The following is a 22,905-nucleotide window of genomic DNA, read 5'->3' on the forward strand; positions in this document are numbered from 1 at the left end:
AGAACTTGAGCAGCTATATATTGTGTTGCATTTTTTGTCTTTAAATTCAATAAAATATTTTCTCTTTTTTTTAAGCTTTGCATCCTACACCTTTATCACTAACTTTTGAAACATATCTATCTAAAATGTCTGTATATGAGCTAAGATATTAGAAACCAGCCTCTCAGATTTCACACACTGATACACACAATAACCACAGCCACACATTTAAACTAACAGAATGAGCTAAATGAACTTGAGTTTTTTCAAGTTTATTTACATTCACAGTTGAGCTGCATAAATTCATTGAAGTGATCAAAAAACTCAAAACATAAAATCTGACAAAAATATTCCAGACGTCTGTTATCTTTTGTGTTACTAGAGCAGTGTTTTGAGAACAGAGACCAATCCACCCTCTGCTAGGAAGAAAACAAAGAAATGTGAGAAAAAGGAACACAACTTCCACATCTTGGCACACTCCCATGTCAGTTTGGGGTTTTATTTCCCCCAGCTACAACCGTTTACTTGAACAAGCCAATTTGCCCAGCACGGGTCATGATGTTGCAGTACCTGCTGTACCACAGGCGAATGAGAGCGCCAACAACAGAGACAGACATCGGTCATAACCACCTGCGTCACTACCCGCCCCCCCCCCCCCCCCGCCCATCCCACAAGCCCTCCTTATGTTCGGCTCTTTCAGTCGCGGGGAGGATGTACGCCAGCATGGATATTAGACACGGCCTCTCCACATTACTGTGGCATTACAAGCCATCTGAGAGCCAGGTAACTGCATTCTTAAGAAGAGGATGGGGGAAATGCTATTTGCTGTGCGTCACATGGAGGGATCTCTCTAGAGAGGGTCTGGTATGTGTGTGTGTGGGGAGGGGGGGCATGGAGCCTGACTAGAGATGCGAACATGAGACTTTCTTTTAACATCTCTGGATCAGGAAGAGTGTGTGTTTAATTGGTTCAATCAGCAAAGTAATTACTGGACCTAGAGGGAATGGGCAACAAAAGGACATGTCCCTGTAGCATGTTTCTCTCAGGCCTCCTGCAACAGTACAGCGCTCTGTCTGAGACAGCCAATCATATCTGTGGTGGAAGTGAGCAGCAATCGAGTAGGGGGAGGGAGAGAGAGAGAGAGAAATGGAGAGAGAGGGAGAGAGAGGAGAGGAGAGAAAAGGGAAAAGTGGACATTGATGCAGACTCACCTCTTGTTGATGGGCTTCTCGTCCTTCTCGTAGGGCTTGACGAACCACTTGCCGAGGCGCACAAAGCTGCGGTTCATCAGGCAGCGCTCCAGCAGGTTGTGGATGGCTTTGAACAGGAGCGTGCGGCACTCGTACGACAGGCCACTCTCCCAAACGCCGTCATCCTCAGCTGAGACACACAGAGAGGGACAGGGGGAAGGACCGTCAATAACAAAGCTTTTTTTTTTTTTTTTTTTTTACGATTGCAATCCGTGTTTCCCACAGGATTTTCTGACACAATGTATTATGTATTAGATACAATTACATAGATAGATAGATAAGAAAAGATGATAAGAAAAACTAAAATACTAACTAAATCAAAAATCCAAGTGTGCTTAAGGATGATCAAGCATGAGGTGCTTGCAGTGACAGGGCAGGGACTGGGCCTGTAATTTTGTGTGCATGGTAAGGTGCTCTAAGACAGTGAGTGTCATGGTGAAGATGCAAGAAGTCCGACAGTGCGTCAGTGCAAGAATAAGGTCTAGAGACCAGCATAAAATAAATAAATATGAACATATAAGAGAATAATTAAGAGGTTATATGTAAAATATTTTGCACTTGATGTATGAATGGTGACATCCCCACAAAAACAAGCGCATAAATGACATCAAGCACAAGTGGTTCCCTGTGGCAATTAGTTTATTTTATCACTTCTGTATAGACCAGTACTTTACAGACAATACTCTCCCTGCATCTTTTTTGCAAACACTACACCGTAAAGGACTACCAATTGTTGATTACCACTTCATTTGCATATTGTTTTGTACACAAAAACCCAAAATGGCAGGGAGTTGACAACAATGACAACAAATGAATCGAACATCAGTATGCGGTCTGCTTAAATATTTTCTGTCCATGATGGCAGGGCAAATTACATTATGGCGGGCCGCCACTGTCTAGTCAATTAATGGGACACACTATTGCAGTGTGTGTGTGTGTGTGTGTGTGTGTGTGTTGGCCATGTGTTTCATACAGACACCTGCTGACTGTAGCTCAGTGTACTCAATGCTGGCAGCATCAGTGATATTCCTACAGTGATCCGACAGCAATCATGCTGCCGCTTACATGTGAAAGAAAATCAACGAAACCTGAGAAAATTCCCAGCGAGCTCTTTCGTCATCACATCACACAGTCGAACGTTCCCTCAGCAACAGCAGCATCGCTGGTGCGTATCAAGACCTTTCCAGCGCACCCTCTGTGACAGGCGCACACGTCGCAGCGCAGCGAAGCGCCTGACTGGCAGTCCTGACAGGGCAGTTAGAAGATCGGGGGTAAAATGTGCGACTCCATCTCATTCACTGACAGCGGCCAAAAAAGCTCAGCTCTATTGATCATCAATCTCTAATCCCCAGGCAGGATACAGAGATTAAGGTAAACAGAGGGATGAGCCCGGAGCAGAAGATGGAGTGGGGGGTGGGGGGGGGGGGGGGGGGGGTAGCACCAGAAATAGAGGGGGCTCAGAAAATCCAAACTGATGAAATGCAGGATGAAACTCTACCTTTTTTCCCCACTATTCTCCCACCTATTCCTTGAAAGGGAATATAGCTGGTACTCTTGCATACAAAAACACCCCATATACACACACACACACACACACACACAAACATCTTTTCCTACATTATTGCATCTTCATACACAAGGATTAGGGCAACTGTTGTTCTATTCCCTCAGTACACGGAGGAATGCATGAATAAATTAAACTACATCTCCGCAAGAGCATTTTTCTTTAAAACAACAGAGTGAAAAAAGCTGCAGTGTGGGTAAGCAAGGCGAGGCTGCAGGGGCCCATGCAGTAGGGGCTCCAATAGGCAGGGCACGCTCAACCTGGGGTACCAGTGCCAAGGGGGTTGGGGGAGTGGGGTGTGGGGTGGGGTGTGGTGTGTGTGTGTGTGGTGGGGGTAGGGTGGCTGTTTCTGGATCGCGGTCGACTGTGGCCTCCATGCACCACTGATCTCATTAACGGCCACCACTTAGATCTGAGAGCTCTTAAGCGCCTTTCAGACACAACGCGCTCCACCTTAGCAGTTACAGAGTAAGTATGCATATATACACACACACACACACCCCAGACCACCACAGAGGAAATAAAGAAAAAAATAATGAAACAACCAAGTTTTCAAATAAAAACCACCAACAGCACACAACCACACAGCTTCCTTACAATGAAGGTCAGTCATTTGTGTGAGTACTTCAGATCTGGTATAGGGTGCCCAAAAAGAGAGAAGGACTATATGGCATCACTTTTAGCCATGTTCGTATAGCCCACTGGATTCACACAAAGCAATGATAGAATGGAAGCAGGAGCCAAGACAGCGAGTCCCCTTTATTTAAAAATAAAACCTTATTGAATAAGAAACGGCCTCCCTCTGCTGTCCTTAAATGCAAATATAATAACTTGCAGAGATAATTATCTGCAGTGTATTAAGATGGCTGTCTGTGACGGGGCCAATTAAAAGACCTTCCACGACTCCACTACTCCCCCTCTCGCAACAGGAAGTCGATGTGTCTTGAGCCATCATAACAGGAGAGCGAGGGAGCGAAATGTAGAGTGCGAGAGAGAGAGAGAGGAAGAGCGAGAGAGAGAGAGAGAGGAAGAGCGAGAGAGAGAGAGAGAGAGAGAAAGCGTGCAAAGGGGGGGGGGGGTGAGGGGGAGCTAAAAACAGAAAGAAAGTCTCTCATGTATTTTTCACGAGCACAAGTATAGGGCCAGTTCCAGCTCACATGTGCACTTGTAAACAAGCTGCAGAGAAACTTAAAGGGTCTGAAATTTTAACAGCCGTCCTTGAGGCGAAAGATCCTCTTCACCCCATCCTCCTCCTCCTCCTCCTCCTATGGAGCGCCCTGGGAATGTTTGACCTTGTTCTTCAACTCAAAGCCCTCACCAGACACAGGCAATGCACACACAGGTCCATCTGCACAATTTCTCAACACACATGCAGCCACCTATCAGTACATATCTTCACGCGCACACACACACACACACACACACACACACACACACACACACACACACACACACACACACACACACACACACACACACACACACACACACACACACACACACACACACACACACACACACACACACACACACACACACACACAGAAAATCTGCTTTCACACCTGCTGACAACCTCCACACCACAAGCATAGGGAGAGAATTGGAACGCAGAGCGGGTCTGGAGAGTATCCACAAAGCCTGTGCCTGCCTCCATCAAAAGCTCCGCAGCGCACACATCCACCGCCGCTCCCATCTGCCACTTGTCTGCAGCTTTAAAAATGTACACTGCGCAAGCATACTTATTAACGCCGGCATAGGCTGGATGATTACGTAACCATATTATAAAAAGACACAGTAAATATGTGCTACTTGGCGTAAGCCTCCCAGCATACCGCATTACATCACTACTCATTTCATCAGAACACACACACACACACACACACACAGTGTGCCACTTCTTGCTGTTATCATGGACAGTGTGCATTTTACAACACCTAAGACACCGACTCATTCATGCAGGTTGATGTTGCTTTCTATGGAGGCTCTAGTCACTGAGACTCTATGGCTCTCAGATCAACTGTAGGCAGTGACTTCTGTATGGGAGCTGGGCCGAGTGTTATGGCTTCAGGCCCCCCCGTAATTGCACTCAACAAAGCCCTGTGTTATTGAATCAATGAGATTGGCTAAGGTTCAAGAGTCAGATGTACAGTATGTGTGCATATTTACATTACCATGCCACAAGAGGCATGTTGCAATAAAACTGGTTTGACTTGTTGATGTTTGCAAGGGTCTGTGATAATTGATCATTAAAAAGATGCTCTGCTACACAAGAGGAGTTAAAAGCCAAGGCACGGAGCAAGCAGACCCTAGTTGTTTCCTCGTTCACGCCCCCTGCGCCCAGACACCTCCTCTGTCAACAGCCGGGCCCGCGTGGGACGGAACGTCTGTTTTCCGTCAGTGTTTCCTAACCGACGTGTCGATCACAGTTCAACCCCTCCCCTCCGTGCGGTCGAGCAACCCACTGCACAGGGAGATGCATCGCACGCTACACAGCAACTGAGCACCTGAAGTTGGCCATCACAGTAGATTACACACCACACCACACCAACGCTCAAGCAGTGGCAGGCTGCAGGAAAAAGAATGCAGCCAAAAAAAAAACATTGAACATTTGAACACACAAACTCCGTGCGGTCGAGCAACCTACTGCACAGGGAGATGCATCGCACGCTACACAGCAACTGAGCACCTGAAGTTGGCCATCACAGTAGATTACACACCACACCACACCAACGCTCAAGCAGTGGAACATTGAATATTTTAACACACAAACCCCGTGACATACGTATGAAGCATAATTGACGCACTAGGGGAGGTAAAACCACAGTCTTGTTTGCGGTGGTGGGGGGTGGGGGGTGGGGGGTGGGGGTTAAGGCTCACACAGACTGCAGTTATCACAGGAAGTCCATGAGCCTTCTGGACAACACCCACAACAATACAAAGGGTACAACCTCTTTCCTCTCCCCCGTTCAAAATCAACACACATACACACACAAAATGCCTCTGAACTGTGGTAAGTGAATAATGAGCACTTTCACACCCTTAAAAACGAGTTCCCATAGCATCACAGACTTCTTTTGAGGGCATACACGGAACACTTGACATCAGAGTTCCCACGCAACCATGGACTTGCTTAATAAACAAAATTACAAACAAAAGAATAAAGGGCGAAAAAAAAAAAGTCTTTCAGCATCACAAAACACAGTCTGAAACATTGCTACAGCAAAAGCCTAGGCGTCAAATTAGGTGTTAGCAAGGGGCCTCTGAACCTACATGTTCCAGTTCATCTACCTCGGACATGACTGCTGAGGGCAGCCAGACATGGCATGGCTGGGGGGTCTAGCAGCACATGGGCGCTCCTACTTGGTGTCCCCCTCCCCCTCCCAAGGTTCTCGCACCTTTCCATAACGGCATGTTCAACAGCTTTATACAGTGCTGTTTCTAACCACAGTCAGTCAATTTTCCACACAACCAGAGGACACGTGGGGCATTGCTTACATTTCCATCATTCCAGACAGTCGTGTGGCAATCTATGTTGTAGATCTGTGTAAAAACTACAATGCGCATCGGACCGCAGGCAGGACTTTGAAAACCACTGACATTTGGCCACTGTGGTGAGTGCATTACACAAACAAAAACATGCACGTGCCCGCACACACAAAATGTCACACGCACACACAAATGCAAACAAACATACACACACAGGAATGCAGCCAGACCTAAACCCTGGAGACAATGGGCACTGGAGAGGCTGGTAATGGTGGCTGGCTGAAAGGCAGACTCTGCAGAGGCAGGAGGCACTCCCTGCAGCCACAGGTCTCTCTGGCGGACTAGGCAGAGACGGCGGTGGGTCATTAAACAGAAAGATTAATGTCCACTGATCCTCAGGGCTCCAGGGGATTCAACCTGGCCACTGCGCAGCGCAGCGCAGCAGCCGATGCGAGGCGGCCGCTTCTGCCCTCTCTCCTGCTCTCTCTTCGCTTCTCAATTTCCACCTCATCTCCCTTCTGCTTTTTTTCCCCCTCCTCCTTTCCTATCGTCATCTCTCTAGATGTCCCTTCCTTCCTTTCTCTCCGTCTCCCTCTCTCTCTGCCTGTGCTTTCGTCCCTCTCCACCCTTCTCTTTTCTCGTTATCTCGCTCTTTCCATCTCTGTGCCACCTTCGTTCCCCTTTTCCCTGTTCGTGAGCACAGTCTCACTGCCACTGCACAGTCTCTATTACTAATTAATGAAGACTTCCTGAGGGGGAGGTAGGGGTGATGAAGAAGAAGAAAGAGAAAAAAAGACAATAAAGAAAAGGGGAAAAAAGGAGAGATACAGACGGAAGACCAGAGCATGCATGGCTGCCCCCTGATCTTTTTCACTTTTTCAGTGTGAGACAGAGACAGAGAGAGAGAGAGAGAGAGAGAGAGAGAGAGAGAGAGAGAGAGAGAGAGAGAGAGAGAGAGAGAGAGAGAGAGAGAGAGAGCGTAAGGGGAACAAACAGACCAGGGGATTTGTCTGAGAAAACAGACTGAGAAAAAGACAAATTGTCTGTTTTTTTAAATCTTTCCTCAGGCAGAACCAGGTAAACACATTCCGAAGGTGTAAGATAAGATGACCATTCGAGTAATTTAGAGACCTTAGCGCTTCAAAGGCATGCCCTTTTGAAAGGGACATCTTCCAAACCTGTTCTTCCTTAACTGTGCAAGGTCAAACAAGACAACAACTGGCAATGGATTCACAAAATAATGGCCATTAAGACAACCATGCACTAGATGTACTGCAGAGTGGTGCATAGTATGACTGCCATACAGTGCTGCACACACTATGCAAAGAAAATAAAATCACACTTCTCAACTTCTGTCCATCCACTACTCCTGCAACTCCTTTTGCTTTTCTATACACAAATTCCACAAAATGTTACGATTTTGCACAAATGTGTTCTAAAGCCACACACATCCAAACTCATATTCTCTGCAAAGCCACACACTTGTGTGCACCAACTCACTAAAACATGTCTACAACAAAAATGTATGTCCGCATTTGCACTGAACATGTATACTTCTGTGATTATGATATTATACATGGTAACATCGGTATGTCTAGATTGTGTTGAGCGTGTGTGCCCGTGTCTGCATGCGTGAGTACATACATGCATGTCCAAACTAGGGCTGTCACTTTTATGAAAAAATCCTGTTTGATTTTTGAGACATAAGTGTTAATTGAATCGATTGTAAAATCGATTTTTTTTTAGGTCTAAAGACGTTTCCATTTTCAACGCCAAATATAGGCCAATCCACAAACAACTAACAGGCATTAGGACGAACGTAAAGAGGGCGCTTGTAGACGCAAGCCAGCAATATTTCTGATGATTTATTGGCGAAGTTTCGTGCACAATGACAAACAGAAGTGCAACATTCTCGAAAACCAGTAAGCCGAGTGGACTGCCATTACATCAGTGACATAACTGCAGGCTTCAACGTAGCTGTGTCTGTGTTTACGATTAGAAATGTCAAACAAATTTCGCCTACGTAGAACTCGATTGCACAGTTTGCGTAGCCTACCGCTTTGTTCTTCTCCATACTTGGATATACCAAAAATCCGAAGTACTTCCACATCGAACTCAAGTTATTAGGGCCTATCACTCGTCTCTCTACATGTCGCACAGGTTGATCGCGCTTTGTCCTCCATTTTTTGGCAAAACACGAGCAGCACAGCAGCTGATTGAAACAGCTGTTCCCAGTGCATAAAATTGGTGGGAATTTTCTTTTTAGCTTTCGCAATGTTTACTGCACGTCGGAATTCTTTTATATTCTTATATTCTTGTTTGTGAATTTTGTTACATCTATCTTTTTTATTTGTTTATTTCGTTTAAAATTAATAGTGTAAATATTTGGTTAAAATCGATTCCCTATTTTAGTTTTCGCAACTTGTGTTGTTTGGTCCAATCGATTGTGCAATCGATTTTCGAACGTAAAGTGACAGCCCTAGTCCAAACTTTTGCACACTGCCATGTTACAATATGTGTGTGTGTGTGTGTATGTGTGTGCATGTACAATTTTGAACTTTGACTTTTAATATGATATTAGCACATACATGTCTAGAGATGAAGGATGTCAATAGTGGCTCACAGGGACTGAAAGCTTCTATTCTATATCAGCCCAGTAGAGCTACATGCCCCCCCACACACACTTACCACAGTTACATGAAAATCAGCCTGCTAGTTTTTGTGCAATCCTTCTGACAAAACGGCACTAAAAAGATTACCTCCTTCGCAGAGGGAACAAACCCAAATAAGGCCTCAACTCCTTATAGACTATAGGTAGGCATTTACATATATAATGTATGGGATATGTTTATATAATATATTAAGTGTTGCAATGGATAATGACTTAGTTACGAAATATTATCCCTCTCCTGCCCTTGCTTTTATGCATAACTTAGAAGATTATATATTGGCATAAGGAGTGGTGAATGGACCATGGACAGCATATTAGCTGACGGGCAGCTATAATGTAATTGAATAACTAACCATTGCAAATGAATTAAATATTAGGCTAAATATTTAAATATCCTCATGAAGCCTGTATAAAAACCACTCAACAGGAAAAGGAAACGAGAGAGCCAAGAAGCCAGCAGATGTTTTAAGTAAGGCTGCTTGGGGTAGGCTGAAACAAAACAGTCTCTGCCTTCGATAATCCATCAAAATGCATGTTTGAGGGAATGGAAACTTGACATAGAAAATGTACATGCATGCCTTCTTATGATCAAGTCGTTTCATTATTGAATATTACCTGACCAAACTTTTACACAGTCACAGCTGGATATTATAGGCTGTGGAATGACTTGATTGAAATGGATCTGTCTACTAAAATATGTCTTGCCAACTGACTGAACTCAAATAGCTAACCAACCCCAAAAAGCTGCTACCACTGGATTTTTTGACTCAAAATTCCCTTCTCTGCTTTTTACAGCTCACTCTGTCAAATCGATGGCCGCTGTTAACTTTTAAATTAGGTAATAAACTATTACGGAGTATGAGGTAGTCTTGTTAGGAAATGCTACAATGGTGATAACGTCACCGCAAAGAACATCCAGATAACCACCTCTACAGAAGCTGTGGTTAATTTCAGCGATTTTGTTACACATTTATTACAGGAATGGCGTTTGAAACAGGTGACTTATTACAAGGCATCCCAGCCCATTTGTCCTCCTGCTCTTCAGTGTTTTAGCCGGTAGATCTGTGAAGCACTCACAGTGGAGAACAGAAGGAGAGCAACAGCCCATGGAGACTGGCAGAGGAGGTGCAGGAGGGGACTGGGATGAGGGAGAGGAGGGGGGGGTGCAAGGCAGCAGAGTACACAAATGGCCAAAAACGGAGGGAGAAATGAACCCCACAGCAATTAGCCTGAAAGACGAGCTTCCTGTCCCAATTTCTTTGCAAAAAAAGTTGTTCTTAGAGGAGATGATGGTGGTGTGTGTGTGTGTGTGTGTGTGTGTGTGTGTGTGTGTGTGTGTGTATGCATGTGTGTGGGGTGGGGGTTCTCTTTTGAGTGCGCACACTCTTTGAATGCCTTTAGACACCAGTTCACAATGACGCTTGGAGGAGTGGAGATGTGAACTGCGCGACAAGATGAGGCTAGCAGTCATCTGCATGACAATTACTTGCCTGTGGCCCAACTAGGGGGCTAGCCATTTTGTCGAGCAATCCCATCCTCATGATAATTTCAAAGCATTACCAGAAGAACAGTTTTCCCTGCCTCATACATTCCTTAGCATAGGGCACATACTCAACACAGCAAGCCAGTGACACCAGTGGCTCCACATTATTCCTCCCAAAAATGAACGCACCCCTCAGCGCCTTTTTTCGACCCCCATTTCGCTGGTGATTAAGCGAAAGACGTTAAAAGAGATCTTGTGTTTGGCCATCATTCACCACACATGCTCTGTAGGCAGGGGATTACTGGTTGGCAGAAATGTCTCGAGCTCAAAATTAAAAGACTTTCACAAGCTGCTAATCTGATGCCTGCAGATGAGGAGAGGGGGGGGCTTGCGATGCCAAGCAAAACACAAACACACATACACACACGTACATGCACGCACACTCAGGGAAAATCTACATTTCATTATGACATGATTTCATTGGCCACCCACAGCATCGTCCCAAAATTTGCACAAAACGGAATTCGCTGGATCTTCAGATTCCTACACTTCAGCTATGACTAATGAGACTCCCTTTCTTGCCTTCAGCCAGACTGTGAGTGAAAAGGTGTGTGTGTCCAGTCTGACTGGTATTTAAAAACTGCGATAGGCCCCATCAATGAAGTCATCATCTGTTCCTGTGCACGCCCTGTGAACTTTAAAGACTTGAGATTTAATATGGTGAGGGGAGCCGGTTTCTCTGTGTCTTTTCAGTGATCATCCCTGCACCCCCCCCCCCCAACCCCTTCTTCGCTCTTTTACAGTCTCAAGTGCTCCTCCTGGACCCATCAAAGCTCTCCTGTAAAACAGGGCCTCTTGGCTTCCTTTCCCTCCTCCTCCTTCTTCTCTTTCCCATGACTGTCAGAGCTCTCCTGTCCTCTTTATCTTAGCACACAATCTTCTGCCTTTGCTTGATCCACCTCTCACTGTCCAGCACACCAAGGAGTGAACCTGTGGCAAGCACGCCATCCTGCCGATCGCTGCTGCTCTGATAACAGAGCAGAGGAGGACACATTCCACATATACTTTTGAGTAAGCCTTTGTTATTGATGGAACTCCAAAGTCCAGCTAATTCCAAGGGGAACGCTCATGCAAATAACAAAGACTGGTGACATTAAAAGCAAAAAAAGACTATTACACACTGATAAGACTATTACTTCACTAGTGTAAATACACTCTATGCAAACAGGGCCAAGGCTAAAAACGACCTCTTCTGAGGTAAATAATCGCTTAACATTTACCTGCTTTGCTTTAGAAAGAGCGAGGAAAATGTCTGAATACTGAATACTCTCAAACGGACAAAGAAAGGCATTTCCTTCGTACACACTCAGTCCACCTATGTAGCTGACATAAATGGGGAAGATTTTCGTGGCTATCAAGCGTCAAAAATTCCATTCCAACTCAAGACTTGCAGCGATACAATGATGAATGCCCAATGGACAGACACAATCACCCCCAACTCTCTCATTTCTCCTGTTCCGTTCCGTTTTCTCGACCCTCCTCACTCAGGCACAGAGCATGAACAAAGACAGGGGATTCTGTCGGCTTCATCCATGATAATGGAGAAAGGACGAACGGTGGAAAAAAGAAAGGGGGTAAAATGGTTCTGAGCGGACTTCAATGATGTGCTCTTTGTTGCTGCGCTCTCTTCTTCCTCTTCCTGCTTCCCTCCATCCCTGGGAGTCAAAGAGGAGCAGCCCTGGTTACAAGGTGAATGAGACCTTCATTTCTCCTTCACTTTCATTCCTTTTGTCCTTTTTATCCCCTTTATGGACAGAATGTAAGAAAATAAAGACAAATTCGGAGGATTTGCCCTGTGGCTAGAGGTGAAAAATCAGTCGAATGATATGACGCAGCTTTCCCACACAAGCAGAGGGTGGCATAAATAACCTTCATCATCACTGCTTGTTCGAAACAGATGGCCTTGTTGCGTTTGTTTGTGCCTGTGTGTATGTGTATAGTATCTTGATCCATTATACAAGGGTAATGATAATGAATACTCAATCAATGAAGTATCAACAAGCTATTAGCTTCCTCAAAATCATCATTTTTAATAACTTGTATATTTAACACAGAAAATATATAGGCGTATAAACAGAAAAACTAATCAAATGAAATGCCATCTCTAGAATAATTTCCGTGGTGGTGATCCTTAACGGATATATAACAGCCATTGTCTATTCATCGCAAATGTAATAGACTAAACGTCAAGGTTGAAGATATCAGCAAAACTTCAGCTTAGTAATTTCCATTTATTGTGCTTATAGAGCGCCAAAACATTACACATGTATCATGGCGCTTTACAGAATGTAGGCAATCAGAGAAAAGGGAAAGAAAGGAAGAAAAGAAAAGAGAGATGCCCATGGGTAACAGGGGCGAGGAAAAACTCCCTAGAATTGGAGATACATATAGGAAGAAACCTCGAGCAGATCCACGACTCAAGGGCCTGACCCATCTGCCTAGGGTCAATACAGGACAGTAAGGTCTGTATACATGACAAATGCATATGATAGTCAGGTGTAGAGAATAAGACATGGTGTTAAAAGCACTTGAGCTGAAAGTTACAAGAGGTGGGGTGATTATGTATCCGGTTTGATAATTCATTAATCCTGATTTAGTGACAGAAAGTTCAAATAGTCCAGCGTTGGATTTGTCCAGGGGAAGGGAGTTGTCAAGGGGCATGAGGTGGGTCGGCAGACGGGCCAGGAATCCGGGCAGAGTTGTCAGTACTCAAACTTTAGTACTCAAAAAGACATGTCAAGTGAAAAAGCTGTCTGAAAAAAAAGATCTCTTAAGCTTGCAATGGTCTTTCTCAAAGTATCTGGCTAATTCATCAGACTTCATTTGTTGCTTTGTTCAAACAGGCACATTTGCATTACAGATCTTTGTTGACATGATTCTATAGCCCAATAAATATCCTGCAACCAAAGCCCTGGCCATGACCCACTGTTTGCAAACCACTGGATTACACAATAAAGTTAAGAACCTGGCTCCCTGCCTGCCTGCTTGCCTGCGTGCGTTTTTGTATGTGTGTGTGTGTCTGTGTGTGTGTGTGTGAAACATTGCATGAATGTCTTTGCATATGCGCTCCTATGAAAAGCATCAGTACAGTATGCAAACACATGGATACAGTATGAGGATGCACAAGAATGCTGAGCAGCTCTGCAAGTGCTCTCTTAAGACACACGCACACAAACTTACCGGTCAGCTCATTGTGGATAAGCTCAGAGAAGTTGGGGTCGTCGCCCCACCAGAAGAGCCAGAGTTCGCGCCGGCCCTGCCTCTGGCTCCTCCTCCACACGCTCAGCACGTCCGAGCGGAGGCACCGGCTGAAGCTGCCCAGGATGGGGTCCTCCTCCGTCACCGGAAACAGCATAGGCGCCGAGGTGGGCCCCTGCCAGACGTACCGCTTCCATTTTATCCCTGTCAGGTCGGCCTGGGGAGAGAGGGAGGGGGAGAGAGGGAAAGAGAGATAGGGAGGAGTGCAAGTTAGCTCCTGCTTAAAGAAAGACTAGGCACATGCAAGCGTTAATCCTCTTTCTGCTGCCCCATATGAGCTACACTTGCAAAACACATTAGAGAATGGCCATACTGTATTGCTCACCAGAAACCCTTGACAATTTCTAAGACAGTGTAATTTTGAGAAATCCTGCCACTGTGATGAAAAAGGGCTATGAATAAATTATAGCTTGATAATATTAAAAGACTGGTTATCTAGCAGTTTAAGTACACTCTGCTTCAGAGTTGTATCAATACGCTTTTATCATGATCGTGGTACCACTGATATGAAATAGCAACACTAGAAACAAGAACGCTAAAGGAACTGTGTTGCCGGGAAGAGGTGCAAAAGCCTACATCAGTGTGCCCCCAATGCATTAGAAAGTTAAAGACCAGTATGTAAACAAAGCCACGTGTGTTGAAGATGCAGGTTAACCTGTTCTGCTGTCACTTGTAATGATTTACAGGAAATTACTTTTTGTCATCTTTTTATTAAGCTTACTGCAAAAATGTGTTAGAAATAAAGCTGTTATTTGCTATTTGAATGCATTTATTTACCTAACAAACTTTGCTATACCAAGCACACTTGTAGGCTTAATAAAGGTTGACCTACTCATTTTCTCAGTGTAATTACCATTTGCAAAATAGTTTAAAGAAATTACAGTCATGAATGTCATTACCACACAAATGCCCTAATGATGCAGTTATCATTTGAGAGCGATATCACCCATCCCTAATGACCTGTGAGCAGTGACAAGACATGGACAGAATAAGAAAAAGAAAGCTAAATCTTTGTGCTCCAAGTACCCCCCCCCCCCCCCCAACCACCAATGTGGTCCTCTGGCCTCCAAATCTTTTAAATCACCCATTACAGTACAGACTGGCACCCCACAGCACAGTCTTACACACACAGTCAGACACACACTCAGTTACACAATCTAGATTTTCGCATATGATTCAGGTTGACCAAAATTGATTCTTCTTCTTTCTGATGGTTCTTAAAACAAGTTCTGTTATTTGTTGTTGTTGTTGTTGTGTTAGGGGTGGATGGATTGACTGCTTACTTTTGTTCAATTCAAATCAAAAGCAAATGAAACACTGTGTACATGGGATGAGAGGGATGAGTGAAAAGGCCTTAAATTAATTAAATGGTGGAGATAGCCCCTGTATAATGCATTTAGACCAGGGAGATTACTTGCTTTCTAGCTTTTAAGCCATTTCAGGAGACAAACTTTCAAAACCAAAAACAGCAGCGCAATGCAACAGGGCTCATGTTTATCTAGGCTTCCGTCTTCACCTTCTGAATAGTGTTTTTTTCTCAGAGGTGGTCGGCAGATGAAAGGAAAACCGCACTTGAGAGAAAGGAGCATTCTGGCTAACAGAGGCCTGCTACAAACGGCCCCTTCACACTCTTTTAATAGCGTCGTTACTGTTGGCAGCTGAAGCGCCACCATCAATTCCAAATTGCTGAGCTGGTCTCTTACTCTTGTCCAATTCATCTTTCTTCATCCAATTAGCTTTTCTGAAGGCCAGAGGGTCAGGGGGTCAATATCGCCATCCCAGCATAACTAGCTTAACCCATCATTAGCAGGGGCACACAAACACTTAACACAACCTTCTTAGATGCATGACCTAGCAATGGTAAGCCTACACTGTACAAAACATTGCATTAATCCTAGACTTGATAGTATGCCTAATGTGTATAAATGTATATGGTGTGTCAATGAGGATAAACTGTGACAGTTTGCACTACCTAATTTCCTTAATGTTGATTACCCTCAGGTTACCATCAGATATTGTTTTACTGCATGCAACAACACATTGCTGAGAATTATGACAACTTCCTAAAGACTTAGCTTACCATTGAGACAACAAAGGGTGGAATACATGGCTATTAGAACAGACAACTGTTGCAGGCAGCACAACTGTGAAACTCTCACTTTGACTGTAGTGTGACAATGACACCTGCACTCTGCAGAGAAACATCTGCACACGCAGCGCAGGGAGAACTTCAACGGTTCACAGACGACACCTGATAATGTGTAATTACGAAAGCTTAGGCCTACTATGCAGGAGCAACTCATTGGCTTCCCTCACATGTGATAAAAAAAATAAGGCAAACAAGTGTTACAAAGCTACTGGGTCATGCATTATTGTTTTTTTGTTTTTTTTTCTGCAGGACTTCAGAAGAGGAGAGGAAATCAACGTGATCGGTCACCAAGTTACTTCAAATAAACAAGTGGGAAATAATATAAACTCTGGTGCAAGGAATAAACGTAGGTCTCATTGATTACATGCATACCACAATAATGACTTCCAGAGTTGTTGCACAAACTTCAAAAATGAGATTGCTAATGGAACATTTCAGTGGCTGATCAAAATAAATTAAAAAAGTTAAGTTGTCACTCTCATGCATGTGTACATTTGAATGGGTGTGTCTGTGCACGTTAGTGGGAGTTTGTAAGCAAGAGAGTTGGTCAGAGGAGATTAATGACTAGCTGATCTTGTGCCAAAATAGCTTCTGAAAATTTTCAGAAATAGGCAATCACATATAAACTTCCCCATGTCATTAAGGCTAGCAGGAACTTAGGGTTATGACCTTTTCCTTCATTCAGCTGTGCACCCTCTCTCTCTCTCTCTCTCTAGGACCCACAGCTGCTAGGCACAGGAACCAAAAAGGCAACAGGTGAAATGACTCAAATCATCTTTCCCCTGACACACACACTTAGGCTACACTGCCGTTAAGTTCTTTCCAGCATGACATTTCCTGAGACAGATGCAGGCTTAACTTTTTGGAAGACTCTTCCTACAAATCATTTAAACGAGGCCAGTCCAGCCTTCTTGTTAAAGCTAAAAAATGCAAGACATGCTAATGCAGTTAGCACTAGCAGAGATTTGCAAAACAAACCTCTCCACTGCTCCCTCCCCTGCTTGCATTACCCAGCCCATTCTGTGTTCACACATTTGACTTATGTCCAAGATGCCAAACCTCCCATTTTGAGCTCCTGATTGGCCAGTCTTAGAAACTTCACTGGGAATATCAGTAATAAAGTAATGCTGGCCAAGTTTGTTCAGCCTTGCTTACAGAGCCCTTTGGGAGTAGGTGTCAACATTACTATGAGCCTCTAAACACATTTCTGACAAAAACAAAACACAACTTATACACAGTAGAATTAATGTTAGTAGTAACTTCCAGCACATTCCATCTTGCAATCGCACAGATGGCATGTTGTAAATATAGTGGTCTCTTGCCAAAAGCATGGTCTTCAAGACCCGTACACAAGAGTAACATGCTGTCAAATCTGTATCTCCCCGTGCTACAGTGTAAGCGTGTAACTGACAGGTCTCACGTGCAAAATAATACAGTGATAGACAATTTACCGAACTCCACAGAATGCAAACTGCCTAGTCCAGTTTATGTCTTCTGTGAATAATTGTTGTCCTGCCACACTGTCTCCTCATTCACTGCACTAATTACACTGGCTGCCATCAACAACACAATCAACAACACTTGCAATGGCAATGTACCTGCTTCCCAAGTGTCCCTTGCAAACACCCAGAAGCGTCTGTTTCAACACGTGGAAAGGGGAGTATCCTAATAATTGTAATATAAATGTTTTGGTATGACTGACCAATCGAAGCAAACCTTGCGGTCATTGTACAAGCATTGGTATAGGAAAAATAGCCCTGACAGTCACGCTCTGACCACCTTAGTCGGAAACAGAGCAATTAAATATTTAACAGCTCTCCCAGTACTTCCCATGCCAAAAGTAAGCCTTGCCCACACGCATTCCAAAGCTATAATTACTCCATGAAAAAATGCAGCAAGAATATCAGCGCTTAGATGGAAATGTCTATGCACATACGCATATTAGAATATGTTGTCTAGCTGTTCTGTCAAAATGTGAGGCAATTTGAGCATAGCAGCTGCTGTTCGCGTCTTTTCACGAAAGGGCAAACATTTTTGCACAGAATGCTACAAGTAGCCATATGAGCATTCTGTTTCTCTGCCACCGCTCCACATTAGAAACATTATAACTGCTTTGTAGCATCCTGATAATAAGAGAATGCTTCTCTAGAAATTAACTAGGCTACATATCATTTGACCTAAAGTTAACCAACAAGCAAAAAAAGAGACCAGGATGTGAAGGCAAACGTGTTCGAATTATTTTGATAAGGGTCTTCCAGTTCGCCAGACAAGTAAACAGGCCCTCTGCAAAGTTATACAATTGAAAGCATTTGACTCCTATAAGTGTGACAACTAAACGTACACAACGAAGTTGATTGCAAGCTAGCAGCAAGTTCCAACTTTACAACTCAAAGTCTTATCTAGCTGGCCAGCTAGCGACGTAATCGTCAAGACAAACTTGCTTACAAATTGTTACGGGCTTCTCACCGTCCATCTTATGTCAAGGATAAGCTACCTCTCCGCACGACAGATGAGTTTGCACACAGTAACACCCATCTAACTACCAACTAAAAAGGATCATCCGCGAACTACTTATTTTAGCGTGTAAGCTGGCTAGCTAGCCGGATATCTTGTGCGCCAGCATGTAAAATAAGGCTAGAATGTTACCTATTCCCCATACAAACACACATAGATCAACAACAGACACCCAACAGATCATATGTAGTTTAAGATAATCATCAGACAATCATAATTATGCACACCACTAACTATATTCAATCGGAAAATGTTCATCATCAGGTAGCCTAGTTGTAGCTACTTTTGTTGCATTAAACTTAAAATGCTTCCAAATCATGAAAGGAACTTCTCTGTGCATTCACACAACATATCTGGTAAACATCAGACAAACACTCTTGCTTTTTAATATTGCACAACACCCTAATGAGAAGAAATACTAAACTGGGTAATGTTGTTTGAATTGCAGTGGTCAACAGGCCCCTAAGCCCGATCATCCTCGGCTAAAGCTAACGTTTAGCTCTTTTCAGCTAGTTAAAAATGGCTGCTTTTCCTTTAGTTTTAAATCTCTTACCAGACAGAATAGATTGGAATGGCAATCCTCCAAGCTGGCCCCGTTTGGTACAAAACAAGAACTCATCCTTTCACAGCAGGGTCGAACATTCCATCATTACTGTTCCCAGGAAAGAAAGAACGGCTTTCGAATGTATTTTATATGATGGCTGCAAGCAGAGCTAAGAGAATTATTTTAAACAATCGGTTGGAGAATGTAATTCAACAACCCCATACGACTGCTCTTGTTCGCCTTAAATATCACCTTAAATATTAGAAGCAGCGCAACTCCGCGTCGAGTAAACGAGCATATATAAACTTCATTAAAAACACAAGCGTAAAATGTTCTTAAAACAAAAAGAAAAGGGAGAGCAAAGAAGCAACTCTCCCCCTCCCCCTTAGCTTACAACGGTCTTTACTAAAACGACCCTCTACGCCTCCATCACCACCCGAATAGACTTAAAATCGAAAAACATTCCGTAAAAAGATTCTCGAAACCTAACATGTGATTAAAAATATTCGGTCATTTTAGCCATTATTTCGGTCTCTGTTCCTGATGGTTTCCATTTGAATTCATGGATTCCTTTCTATAATGGCGGCCACGGGGAGAACTCTGCCTCCTGGAGCCTATTGGCTCATTCGTGGTCATGAGGGGTCTGATAATACTGTAACTGATGGGTATTGCCGCTAGGCGAGAGCAAGCGGCGCTGCTGAGCAACCAGATTTTGTTACTAATGATCAAACCTTTAAACTTGCCGGCTTTAATAGTGCTCCACCTAGTGCGTACAAAAAGAAATAGTACAGTATCACTATTCATGAACACCAACAGGGGAGCGTGTCCTTGCAATTACATTTAGCTCTCAGTCGATGACAGTGAAATGCTTTTTTATGACACAGACGAGCACTATCAAAAGGGTATGTGTGTCAAAATGGAATTGTGCTGTGAAATGATACACCACTCAGATAAATCTACAAGGAGCTACTGACAGTTGAATGACTCCAATTAAGGACAGCAGCATGACTTTCAAATGCTTGTATGAAAATAAATAACGATGTTTTGTGGGTGACAATTTTGCAAACAGATGCAAGATTTTGTAGGCAGTGACGGCTAACCAGAGGCATTTTACAGCATAATGTATTGTCATTACAGCATTGTTAAAAATATATATTTTTACATTTAGATACAGAATATATTGTTTCTAAGAAACTGTCACCTTGGTGTGTTTCCGAAGACCTATAAGTAAAATCTGACCAAACACACCATTTTGTCACAATCTGTTGCTTTTATCTGATAATAAAAAAATATATTTTCTGTGTTGCTTGACAGTCACCAGTAACCGGATCATAATTTTTATAATGCTATAACTTCTTGGCCTATGAATTTGATTCTGATTCTGATTTATCAATAATACACTGATTTCAATGGTTGAATCCGCTTATTCAGGACTATTTTGCATCATTTGATTGAAATGGATAGAGTGGTTGCATAGAAAGCAAGGTCAAGCGATAAATCTGTCATAAAATAAAGTAGGCCTTCACAAGGTCAATAACATGGCAAGGAATTCAAGGATTTTGAAGAAGTCCCCTTAAAAGTAGTTAACTCTCTCTCTCTCTCTCCTTTCTCTCTGTCCATAAATCCTATGGACCTTCAAATGATAATGGAGGTACTTTGTCAAACTGAGAATCAGCCTCTCACTCAAAGAGTTCATCTTATGGGCATGTAGCCATCATATATAGACCCTTATAGAAGTAGAATATAATAAAATATCCATCTGGGGCTGCTTCCTGGCATGTGTCTATTGGCAGGTACACGTCTCTTACATGATCACATTCTCTGATTATCCTTATTTAGTCAATGGGACCCGAAAGGGGTTCACTCATGATGAAGGGGGGTGGGGGGTGGATTCGGATGGATATGTTTTCAGAGAAGGCAGATAAGCTTATGTCAAGTTTTTTGTTTGTGTATTTTATACATCACTGCACACTAGGCCTGTTGAAATGCAGATCTGATCTTATATGATATTACATTTATTAATTTAGCAGACACTTTTTTATTAGCAGATTTATTGTTTAAAAAAGGATTTATGTGATTTTAGGGCCCATCCAATCACATGTTGTTTGTAGTTGTTGGAGTGGGGTGAGAGGGAAACTAGTAAAATGCAGATTGTCATTTTGCATACAATAAATCACATTGTGAGTTCTAAAGGTCTCTTCAGAAGTCGGTAAACTAGACACAGCAGAAAACCTTCTCCTGCATGTCTGTGAATGGAATAGGATGTGAGAGTCCGTAGCAAATTATGGCCAGGTGTCACAAGCCTGGGGTGCAGCAGCAAAGCTCATGTTTAAAACAAACAATATTCCAGTCGTTAACCTCAACGCTAGGAGGAAGGGTCTTTCTAATAAAGGCAGGTCAAAAGGGGCACTCTGTTTAAAGTTAATATTCTCCTTCCATGTATCCACACTTAGCACACACACATACATACTTAACACAGATGGACACACACATATTCGTGGGAACGTAAGTCTGTTTGATAGAACCTTGGGAGATCAGAAAAAAATGCAAATAAAAAAGGTCTTCTAACAACTCACACTGTACTTTCATGTTTCTTATGAACGCTGTGTGATATTTTGAGCAGTATGATTTTACCTGCATTATTAGGAGATTCTCTAATCATTGGACTAATATGATTTACGACATGCACAGTGTGTAAGTGTGCTAAAATAATGGCATTAGTCCTTTCATGGAGAAATGGGCATTCTCCTCAAGTGCATGTTTGGTTGATAACTGACATTACTCACTATGGCACTTAGTTGAGGAGTGCAAGTGGATTGTGAGAAAGAAGGTGCTTTTGACAGACTTGAGGTGATGGAGCTGTTACTCCAGGCCCAAGAGGTGCAAATCTCCTCTCAGAATGTCTCCTTATCATACTCTGCCACACAGTACCTGTCAGGGCTACAAAAAAGAGGACCTCTGAATTGCATGTTCTGGTGAATTCAACAAAAGTCAAACATCTAACAGAAATAAGAAAGCCTTCTATTCCAACGCATCCCCCTCCCCCCAGGATGAATAACAATTAACTTACTGGTCTTTCTTTGAGTGTGATTGTAATTATGTCTGAGCACCCAATGACCACAGCAGTCCTCTGCAGCCCCGTGCCTCCAGGGCTGGGCTTTGCTTGGGGAGCATGCTAAGGACCGTGGGCAGGCTTTAGCCCTTTAGTCAGAGGCCCTCTCAGCAGAGCTTTAAATGCAGACCTGTGTAACAGCTCCTGGCTACAAGGGCTCCTTTGAACCGTGTGATTGTGTCACTCAAAAGCTGCACGCTGACTCCCTTGTCCTTACAGGCAAGCCTACAGGGTGAAAGTGGGTCTCTCTCTCTTTCTCTTTCTGTCTCCCTCCCTCTCTCTCTCTCTCTCTCTCTCTCTCTCTCTCTCTCTCTCTCTCTCCCTTTCTCCCCCCTCAGCTGCAACTGCAGACGGCGGAGGGAAAGAAATCACAAATGCCCCATATCAATCCCTTGTTTGCTAACGTCTTTCTTAACACCGACAAAAGCTGTATGTCTGAGCACGTGTAGCCTGAGCTTGTGTTTCTTGTTAGCTCCATGCCACTGGAGAGAGAGAGAGAGAGAGAGAGAGAGATAAAGAGGGAGAGAGAGAGGAGAAAAGTGGAGCTCCCCACATGCAGAGTCTGAGGCCGCGGCATGAATGGGTGTCGGTGTTACACAAGTGTGACTTGTGCAGGAACATTCCAGGCTCACAGACGAGTCTGCGGCTGCAGCTTTGTTGCGCTGCCAGAGAGACAAGAGCCTTTTCTGCAGGGCTGCTGCCCGTTGCTGAAAAGAGGGATGTTGCTCATCCCTGCCGCTAAATGATCTGACACACTTTCACTCACTGCGGTCCTTTCACAGCCAGACGTTGGCAGGGAGGCATGTCTCTTTTCTTCACTTTATCTACCTATCTA

The 22,905-nt window shown here is 43.6% G+C and overlaps 1 protein-coding gene across 1 annotated transcript in view; it reads right to left on the reverse strand.

Moving 5' to 3' along the window:
* med13a (mediator complex subunit 13a) overlaps window positions 1-19,553 on the reverse strand; it is a 70,439-nt gene extending 50,886 nt beyond the window's left edge. The window contains exons 1-3 of the mRNA XM_076275150.1: window positions 18,968-19,553; window positions 13,674-13,908; window positions 1,191-1,359 (exon numbers count right to left, since the gene is read on the reverse strand). Coding sequence (XP_076131265.1) covers window positions 1,191-1,359; window positions 13,674-13,908; window positions 18,968-19,033 — 470 coding nt within the window. The 5' untranslated portion in view covers window positions 19,034-19,553. The remainder of the gene's footprint in view (window positions 1-1,190; window positions 1,360-13,673; window positions 13,909-18,967) is intronic.
* Window positions 19,554-22,905: the final 3,352 nt, after the last annotated feature.

This window comes from Alosa pseudoharengus, unplaced genomic scaffold (genome assembly GCF_046254945.1).
Source record: "Alosa pseudoharengus isolate Yale_2024_CS ecotype anadromous, Long Island Sound unplaced genomic scaffold, YU_APseudo_1.1 YU_APseudo_1.1_scf_8, whole genome shotgun sequence".
NCBI lineage: Eukaryota > Metazoa > Chordata > Actinopteri > Clupeiformes > Clupeidae > Alosa > Alosa pseudoharengus.